The following is a 10391-nucleotide window of genomic DNA, read 5'->3' as shown; positions in this document are numbered from 1 at the left end:
TCTCTGAGGTGCAGAGGTACTCTCTGAGGTGCAGAGGTACTCTCTGAGGTGCAGAGGTACTCTCCACTGTGCTGAGGTACTCTCTGAGGTGCAGAGGTACTCTCTGAGGTGCAGAGGTACTCTCTGAGGTGCAGAGGTACTCTCTGAGGTGCAGAGGTACTCTCCACTGTGCTGAGGTACTCTCCACTGAGCTGAGGTACTCTCCACTGTGCTGAGGTACTCTCTGAGGTGCAGAGGTACTCTCTGAGGTGCAGAGGTACTCTCTGAGGTGCAGAGGTACTCTCTCACAGCACTGAGGGGGAGGTGTCCACTCTGATAATTATGCAGTGTTTTATTGTCTGAGATTGGGGAAGTGCATCCATCCATGTTCTTCCTCTTCTCCAGGGCCGGGTCGTGGGGGCAGCAGTCTGAGCAGAGACTCACAGATTTCCCTCACCCCAGACACTTCCTCCAGCTCCTTTGGTGGGACCACAAAGCGTTCCCAAAGTCAGACAGACACGCCTGTCCTGACTCGAAGCATCAGGACAACATCATCTGCAAACAGCAGAGATGAGACCCTCCGGCCCCTGAACCGGACCCCCTCCGGCCCCTGAACCGGACCCCCTCTGGCCCCTGGCTGTACCTAGAAATTCTGTCCATAAAAACAATGAACCTGTGTCAAAGGGCAGCCCTGAGTCCAACATGCACCAGGAGCAGGTCTGACTGCAGAGACACAGCTCCTGCTCTGGTCATACAGGGACCGGACCCCATACTCCTGGAGCACCCCCCAAAGAACAACACGAGGGACACGGTCGAATGTCTTCTCCAGATCCACAAAACACATGTGGACTGTGGCAAACTCCCATGAGCCTCGAGGACCCAATGGAGAGTATAGAGCTGGTCCAGTGTCCCACGACCGGGACCAAAACCACACTGCTCCTCCTGAATCTGCCATTTCTTTACCATTGTTGGTATCTGTTGTCCATTACCATTGTTGGTATTTGTTGTCCATTACTATTGTCGTATTTATTGTCCATTACTATTGCTGTATTGCTGTTCATTACCATTGTTGGTATTTACTGTCCGTTACCATTTTTGGTATTAATAACTTTCCTTACCATTGTTGGCACCTTATCCAATATGATGTAACACATAAGTTGCATGAGTTTAACTCATAGTCCCCAATGTAATCATGTAATACAATCATGAAAAGGAAGTAAAGTATGCTAAAATTAAGAAATAATAGCAGAGGGGGTGGGATTAAATAAGTTTTCTTCTTCCCACTCCTTTTTGGGCAATCGGAGATACTCTTTTTTTTTTTTGTGTTTTGCTGTCTGTTTTTGTTTATTTTTCCTTGTCTCTTGTATCATGTGTTGATTGACATCGATTGTGGCTGCCCAGGCTATGCAAGAGAAAAGATGTCTATTTGCCCAAGACAAATAAAAAAAAAAAAAAAAAAAAAAAATCTGAGGTTTCATTATCTGTTGAATTTTCCTCTCCAGTCCCTGGAGTAGACCTGAGGCTGAGGAGTGTGATTCTCTTGTAGTTGGAACACACCCTCCAGTCCCCCTTCGTAAACAGAGGGACCACCATAGATGTGTCAGCCGAGACAGACCCACAACATCCAGAGACTTGAGGTACTCAGGACGGATCTCGTCCACCCCCGGAGCCACCGAGGAGCTTTAACCTCAGTGACTTCAGCCAGGGTGATGGACGAGTCCACCTCTGGGTCCCCAGTCTCTGCTTCCTCCTCGGAAGACGTGTCAGTGGGATTGAGGAGATCCTCAAAGTATTCCTTCCACTGCCCGACAACATCCCCAGTCGAGGTCAGCAGCCCTCCACTCACACTGTAAACAGTGTTGGTGAAGCACTGCTTCCTCCTCCTGAGGCGTCGGACGGTTTGCCAGAATCTCTTTGAGGCCGATCAATAGTCCTCTTCCATGGCCTCCCCGAACTCCTCCCAACCCCAAGTTTTTGGCACAGTGACTGCCCGAGGCACACTTAGCCCGCTGGTACTCGTCAGCCCAAGTGCCAATAAGGCTTGATAGGACTCCTTCAGCCTGACGGCATCCCTTACTTCTGGTGTCCACCACCAGGTCCGGGGGTCACCGCCGCAACAAGCACCGCAGACCTTACGACCACAGCCGAGCGGCTGCATCAATAATAGAGGCGGAGAACATGGTCCACTCAGAGTCCATGTCCCCAGACTCCCCCGAGATCAGGGAGAAGCTCTCCCGGAGGTGTGAGTTGAAGACCCCTCTGAGGGCTCCACCAGACGTGTGGAACAGACCCTCATGATGCACTTGGGCCTCCCAGGTCTGTCCTTCCTCCTCCACCAGCAGAACCAACTCACCACTAGGTGGTGCTCTACAGCTCTGCTCCTCTCTTCACCCGAGTGCCCAAGACACACTGCCGGAGGTCAGATACAACGACAAAGTCGATCATCGACCTCTGACCTAGAGTGTCCTGGTGCCACGTGCACTGATGGACAGGGTCAGAGGTCGTAGATATTTAATCACACTGGTAAAAGTTCACTCTGGTACAAAGCTCTTAGGACAGTCAGGTCCAGAGCCTTGAGTAAAAAGTGTCTTATCTGTATGAACTTCAAACTGTTTAATAAACCATCATAAACACACAGTAATGATAAGACTTTATTATAATAAATACAACCAAGTCCAGACCATCATGTCCAAAGAAGAAGAAAAAGTGACGACATTCAAGTGTGAGGAAAGGCTGCTGACTGAAGGATGACTCTGGGTCAGTCCTGAATGTCCTGCCTCCGTTTCTTCATCATCATCATCATCATCATCATCATCATCATCATCATCATCATCATCATCATCATCATCATCATCATTATCGCTCTGTTAAAGTTCTGTTTCTGTGTGTTTGTCCTTCATGTTCTCGTGGTTAATCCATAAAGAACATCACCTAGAACGTGACGCACTTTGAACAGGTTTAAGATTTCAGATTCTTGGCAGAGTGTGTTGTTTTCTTAAAAGTTACAGGCTGGTGTGAGTCTGAGTGCAGCCAAAGTAAGAGGTACATGTGTGTGTCCGTCTGAAGCACCTCCCGCCCAGAGGAGGTGCTGGAGACGCGGCGTAAGGCGGATTAAAGACTCTGCAGGGTTCAAACCAGGGTGTTCAAAGTCAGTCTGGTCACAGTGTCACTGTGGTGAAGTGTTCAGAGGAATCACAGACCAGGGGGAGGAGTCTGCAGAGCGGGGCTTTTCTTTCATCCACACACTGTTTTAAAATGACAGGATAAATGTTTGTTGTGCCGTCTTCATTTGTGTGGGGCCCACATTACTCTATTTAAAGGGCCCACATTACTCTGTTTAAAGGGCCCACATTACTCTGTTTAAAGGGCCCACATTACTCTGTTTAAAGGGCCCACATTACTCTGTTTAAAGGGCCCACATTACTCTATTTAAAGGGCCCACATTACTCTATTTAAAGGGCCCACTTCATGACATCACAAGGTGGAACGTCGCATTTTGAGCTTTGGATAAATAAAGTGTCAATAATAATAATAATGTGTGAATGAAACAAACACAGGTCCAGGTCCTGGTTTGATCATCTCTGGTTTGACCCTTGACCCTGTCTCAGACTCTGTAAAGCTCAGGACGTGTTTTCAAGTTAAACCAAAGGCCTCGATCACCAAAGTGTGTGTGTGTGGGGGGGGTGTGTGTGTGTGAGTGTGTGTAGTTTAACTCTGTTTAACTCTGTCTTGCTCGAGCAGAATCGTCTTCACTTCTTCAGTTTGTCCAGTGACATTTAAACTTCATCTTTTGCTGAGAAAATGTCGTTACAAACACTGACTGGACCGTGTAATGAACATGTTACAAAATACACTTTAATTTGTGTTTTCAGAGTACTGTGTTCTGAATACTCTGAATACTTTTACACCATGCAGTACTATATTAGTCTCATGTGTCATAATCACAAACATCTGTATTTTGTTGCACTGATTGTTTTTCATTTTTAGAGAAAAACTCCACACAGGAACATCACTGATATTTCAGCATGCACTTTGAGAAGAAACAGAGTATTACTTTAATTTAGAAAAGTATTCTGTACTCTGAATACTACGAAATGAAAGAGTAACTGCACAGAAGTACAAGTACTCAGTCAGTACTCAGAATATGAACTTTGTGTAAATGTACTGAGCTACACACAGTGACACACAGTGTGTTTAGTGTCTGATGTGTGTTTTTGGTGCCTGGTGTGTGTTTTTGGTGTCTAATGTGTGTTTTTGGTGTGTGTTTGTGTGTTTAGTGTCTGTGGCGCACACAGGACACACACAGTCAGTGGAAGACTCAGATGTTCAGCTCCGTGAGGCGCTGACCCTGAGTTCGCTGGACGTCAGACTCCAGCAGCAGCAGCTCTTCTTAAAGGGGCAGATCCACGTCCAGGAAGTCCAGCTTCTCACTGTCCCGCTCCTCAGGCTCCTCAGGCTCCTCAGAACATCTGCAGGACTTGATGGGTCTCACCAGAGCCAAGCAGACGGCGCTCAGAGCCATGCCCCCGGCGCAGAGAGCGAAGGCGGCGCCGTAGTTCTGCGTCACGTCCACCAGGAGCCCTGGACACAAACACATGACCCTCAATAATCTGCAGACTCAGGATGTGAACACGTCTGGAGCAGAACACACAGGTCTGTGGGCGGCAGAAAAGGCCTGATATTTGATAAATATGTTTTGTTTCTGATAAAAATCCATAATGTCAAGACTTAAAGGTCCTAAATTATAAAAACTTGACTCTTGTAGCTTTAAGTCATTATAACAGTTTCTCCTCAAAAACAGACCTGGACCTGTGTTTTGTTTCATTCACACACGTTTAACACTTTATTATTAGTCTGTTATATCTCCAAAGCTCAAAATGTTCTGTTCCACCTTGTGATGTCATCAAGTGGGAGTTTTCACTCCTTTTACCTTTAGTTCAGTCGAGATTGCAGATTCCAAGGCTTAAAATGATCCAAATGATTCTAGTGAAGGGTGTGGAGTTTAAAACTCAATCGCTTTACAACACTCATGGTGACCAAAGTGCTTTCCAGTAAAATCAAATTACAAACATTAAAACAAAAACACAGAGGAGCACTTCCTGTATCACCACATGATGACATCACAAGGTGGAACAGAGTGTTTTCAGTTTGAGAGAAGAACTCAGCCTAAATCTGGAGGTTTGTGTTAAACATGTGAGAATGAAACAAAACACAACTCCAGGTCTGTTTGAAACAATAATATCTCATAGATCAGAGAGTAGAGCGACACTGGCTCTTTTTTGTACAGGTCACGTCTGTAAAATGGAGACCTCTGTGTGATTTACTTCCTGTGAGGTCGTACAGTCTTGTGTTTGAGTTCGGGGTCTTACCTCCCAGCGGTGGTCCGGCCAGTCCAGCAAAGCTCTGGATGCAAACGTAGACGCCCACCGCCGACGCCATCCTCTGCACCCCCACCACATCCTCCTCCGCCAGCAGCGGGATGTGGGTGGAGCCCACGGTGCCCATGAAGTACCCGTAGATGGCGCAGCAGAACACCAGCATCCAGAAGCCTGATGCCAGTGTGAACGCGCCCAGCACCAGGCACATGGCGAATACACAGACCAGGAGCACCAGAGTCTTTCTGATCGGCGCCCTGGTGAGGATGAGGCCGATAGTGAGTCGACCCACGATCTCCGCCACCGCCATCACAGACAGCATGTAGGACGCCATGTGCGGCTCCACCCCGCGGCTCTTACTCAGCTCGATCACGTACAGCTGTGGAGCGAAGAAGCCCGCCGTGGCGAACAGTCCGAACAGAGAGTAGCAGATGAACGCTCCGTCTTTCAACACGGTGAAGTCCAGGAGCTTGGGCGTGGCCTCGGCCTCGTTCTGCTCCTCCGGCTCCGCTCTTCCCTGCTCCTTCACCTCTTCCTGTGAGGAGCTGAGCGACGTGACCCCGGAGTCCTCAGAGCTCCGGGACGCCGTGGAGCTAATGGAGGTGCGGGTTTGCTCGTTCTCCAGCTCAAATAACACCTCCAGTTCCTTTTCGCACAGAGGCTCCTCCTTCCCCGGCTCAGGCTCAATGCTGATTGGACAAAGGAGTAAACCGCAGCCAATCACACACGTCTGGATGGCGCCGATGAGCACCAGGCAGTACCGCCAACCGATGTGCTCCTTGAGGACGGTGAAGGCTGGAAACAAAGACAAGATACAGAGACTTTTATTTCAACATATCACTCACTTAGGGTCAAAATCAGCAGAGACGGGAAAAGTACAGACCAGGAGCGAAGGCGAAGACGGCGAAAGACTCTCCGGAAGACGCCAGAGACGTGACCAGAGCGCGACGCCTGGAGAAGTACTGGGCCAGAAGAGTGACCGTGGGCAGGAAGGCCAGACTGTAGCCCAGACCTGTGGACAGAGAGCAGAGTGCAGGGTTAGACACGACATGTGGAGTGAGCAGAGTGAGCAGGGAGTGAGCAGAGAGTGAGCGGAGAGTGTGGGGAGAGTGTGGAGAGAGTGTGCAGAGAGTGACCAGAGAGTGTGCAGAGTGTGACCAGAGAGTGTGCAGAGTATGACCAGAGTGTGACCAGAGAGTGTGCAGAGTGTGCAGAGAGTGCGCAGAGAGTGAGCGGAGAGTGTGCAGAGTGTGCAGAGAGTAAGCAGAGAGTGAGCAGAGAGTGTGCAGAGAGTGACCAGAGAGTGTGCAGAGTGTGACCAGAGTGTGACCAGAGAGTGTGCAGAGTGTGCAGAGAGTGTGCAGAGAGTGAGCAGAGAGTGTGCAGAGAGTGAGCAGAGAGTGAGCAGAGAGTGAGCGGAGAGTGAGCGGAGAGTGTGCAGAGTGTGACCAGAGTGTGCAGAGAGTAAGCAGAGAGTGAGCAGAGAGTGAGCAGAGAGTGCGCAGAGAGTGCGCAGAGAGTGAGCGGAGAGTGACCAGAGAGTGTGCAGAGAGTAAGCAGAGAGTGTGCAGAGAGTGTGCAGAGAGTGACCAGAGTGTGACCAGAGAGTGTGCAGAGTGTGACCAGAGAGTGTGCAGAGAGTGAGCAGAGAGTGAGCGGAGAGTGTGCAGAGAGTGTGCAGAGAGTGAGCAGAGAGTGAGCAGAGAGTGACCAGAGAGTGTGCAGAGTGTGACCAGAGAGTGTGCAGAGTGTGACCAGAGAGTGTGCAGAGTGTGCAGAGAGTGTGCAGAGAGTGAGCAGAGAGTGAGCGGAGAGTGAGCAGAGAGTGTGCAGAGAGTGAGCAGAGTGTGACCAGAGTGTGACCAGAGAGTGTGCAGAGTGTGCAGAGAGTGACCAGAGTGTGACCAGAGAGTGTGCAGAGTGTGACCAGAGAGTGTGCAGAGAGTGTGCAGAGAGTGAGCAGAGAGTGTGCAGAGAGTGTGCAGAGAGTGTGCAGAGAGTGCGCAGAGAGTGAGCGGAGAGTGTGCAGAGAGTGTGCAGAGAGTGAGCAGAGAGTGAGCAGAGAGTGTGCAGAGAGTGACCAGAGAGTGTGCAGAGTGTGACCAGAGTGTGACCAGAGAGTGTGCAGAGTGTGCAGAGAGTGTGCAGAGAGTGAGCAGAGAGTGAGCAGAGTGTGCAGAGAGTAAACAGAGAGTGAGCGGAGAGTGTGCGGTGTTGGTCTGACAGGTGCTGGTGTGGACACCATAGACTGTATATATCTCTAGACGTGGCTCACTGACCACACGTCCCACAGGAAGTGACCATGACTCTAATGGACTGGCCCCTCTCTCTGTATCTGCTGCGACGCCTCATTTAGTGTTTTTATTTTGCAATTTTGTCCCTAAATCCAGATATGAACATTAATAACAGACTAATCAGCTGCTCTTTTTCCTGACATCAGCAGATTGATCCTCAGCCTTGTTGTGGAGGGGGAGGAGGGCGTACCTTTACCAACCTCGCTCCTGATTGGTTGCTATGAAAGTGGCGCTCAGATTTCCAAATATGGATCTTTTACTCCAGATTAGCCGCTATAACTGTTAGCCTGGACTGTCTTCATGTGGAGCTGAGCGCTGTACGGGCGACGTCTTTCTACGGTCTGAGGAGGACACGTACCTGTGATGACCCCGATGGTGATGTACATGTCGTGGATGGAGTTGATGAAGCCGGAGGTGATGGTGCCGAGGCTCATGAGGAAGCCGCCCATCATCACCACGGGACGGTGACCCAGACGAGTGCTCAGCAGAGTGGACAGAGGCGCTGCAGCACACCCACAGTTAGCAAAGCCCCATAGGCCCCCACAGCCGACCTGCCCCGACCCGGTCCACTGCTCAACAGTCTCTGTTTCCCCACACGGGACCCCCACCCACGGGACCCCCACCCACGGGACCCCCACCCACGGGACCCCCACCCACAGGTCGCCACTGATCTGGACAAGACCTGACCCCTGAGCCTGGATCTGTGCTACTGTCCTGAACCTTTCACCTCAAACACAATCACTGATTTTACTGAACGGAAGTTTTGAAAATGAGGACCAGTGTGTTGAATAATTTGAATTATCAAAATGAATAAGTGAGACTGTTTAAAATGAGTTTGATTTTTGATTTTTTTGAAGACAGTACAAATGTAAGACTGATTTATGGAAGTTTTAACAAAAAAAGTGATGAAATTTGAACTTTCATTGCCACATTCAGATCAAATTCAACGTGGATTGTATAAATCTGACATTTTTCAGGTGTTAAATCACTGCAGAGTCTTTCACTGTCACGGTCCAGACGGTTGAACCACAAAGACAAAAAACTCACCTGTGAATGAAAACATGAAGATGCAGATGGAGACGGCAAAGGACACTCGGCTGCTGCTCTCTTCAAACTCCAGCATCAGGTCCTGGAGGAACACGCCGAGGCTCTTGAGGGTCCCGTAGGTGCAGACCTCCACCACGAAGAAACACAGAGCCACCGCCCAGCCCCACCCGCCCTCCGGCACCGCGGTGTACACCCGAGGCCCCAGGCAGCCCTCCATCACAGCACAGACGAGCGGGGACTGTGGGAGACAACGGAGACGACGGAGACATGAGGACAAGTGTTAGAATGCAGGAGGTGAGTGAAGCCCTCTAGTGGTGCTGGAGAGTAAATGCATCCTTTAGTGACAGAGTGATGCCGTTTTAAAGGCGTCTCTGAACATTTAAAAAACAAGTTCTACAGTAACGACCGGACCTGTTTTCAGAGTCTTAACCTGCAAAACAGAAAATATAAAAACAATTAAACCAATGATTCATTTTAGGTTTAAAACAACTGGATTTGAGATTTGAACCCGGGACATAAAAGAGACTCGAGTGAGGCTCATTCTGCTCCGACTCAAAAAACATAAATCATGACCAATGTTTTTGTAATAAAGAATAAATCAGGAGGAGTGAGGAGAGGTGAGCTGGTCAAAGGACAGTCCTCTTGTCCTGTCTTCACAGTGACCTGCACAGACTGTGACTCTTAAATAATAATTAACAAAACATTTACACAGAAAAAAGCTCAAATGAACAAAAACATCAGTTTAAATCATTTTACTCTTTTCTCTGGACAAAGTGAAAACAGGAGAAATCCTCCTGTGGATCAGCCTCAAACTGTCCCCACAGAGACTCAGGAGACACAGGGACACAGATATGTCCTTTTGTCAGAGACAGAGAAAAAGACAGAGTCAGAGACAAAGACAGAGACAGAGACAAAGACAAAGACAGAGACAAAGACAGAGACAAAGACAGAGTCAGACTCAGACAGTGTTGACTCTAACGCAGAGTCAGACTCGTGGCGGTGGAGGATAAACAGACACAGTGACGTGGGGCAGTGAGACTCATCCCGCACTGAGCCGCACAGAGCCGCACAGAGCCGCACTGAGCCGCACAGAGCCGCACAGAGCCGCACAGAGCCGCACAGAGCCGCACAGAGCCGCACAGAGCCACATTGACACTCACCTCAGTGGGACGTGGAGACGCGGGCGCGTGGCCTCAGCTCCAGGTGTCAGTCCATCCTGTCCGTTTTGTCCTGCTCCTCCTCCTCTGCTCCTCCTCCTCTGCTCCTCCTCCTCTTCTCCTCCTCCTCTGCTCCTCCTCCTCTGCTCCTCCTCCTCCTCTGCTCCTCCTCCTCTCTCTCTTCTCCTCCTCTGCGCTGCTCCTCTCTCTGCTCCTCCTCCTCTTCTCCTCTCTCCTCCTCTCTCCTCTCTCCTCGTGTCTCTTCCTGTTCTGGCAGCTCTTTACCGGCTCGAGCCGGTATCAGCCGAGCACGTGCTGTGAGCGCGCACGCCTCAACTACAAAGAGATGACGCACAGACACGCACGGAGACGCACGGACACGCACGGACGCGCACAGACGCGCACAGACACGCACGGAGACGCACGGACACGCACGGACGCGCACGGACAAGCACGGACGCGCACAGAGACGCACACGTCTCTTGCGCACGCGCTCACGTGCTCTTTCATCACTGAGCGCGCGCACTGAGCTGTGGCTC

The 10391-nt window shown here is 50.1% G+C and overlaps 1 protein-coding gene across 1 annotated transcript; it reads right to left on the bottom strand.

Moving 5' to 3' along the window:
- Positions 1-2618: 2618 nt before the first annotated feature.
- slc16a6b (solute carrier family 16 member 6b) lies at positions 2619-10124 on the bottom strand. The gene is made up of 6 exons (XM_033971534.2): positions 9856-10124; positions 8696-8933; positions 8007-8150; positions 6238-6366; positions 5349-6149; positions 2619-4560 (listed from the first exon to the last, which is right to left on the bottom strand). The coding sequence occupies exons 2-6, from the start codon at positions 8910-8912 to the stop codon at positions 4370-4372; spliced, it is 1482 nt and encodes a 493-aa protein (XP_033827425.1). The 5' UTR covers positions 8913-8933; positions 9856-10124; the 3' UTR covers positions 2619-4369.
- Between the last annotated feature and the right edge of the window lie 267 nt (positions 10125-10391).

The sequence above is a fragment of the Periophthalmus magnuspinnatus genome, chromosome 8 (genome assembly GCF_009829125.3).
Source record: "Periophthalmus magnuspinnatus isolate fPerMag1 chromosome 8, fPerMag1.2.pri, whole genome shotgun sequence".
In the NCBI taxonomy this organism is placed as follows: Eukaryota; Metazoa; Chordata; class Actinopteri; order Gobiiformes; family Gobiidae; genus Periophthalmus; species Periophthalmus magnuspinnatus.
This window is presented reverse-complemented; position numbering and strand designations above follow the sequence as displayed.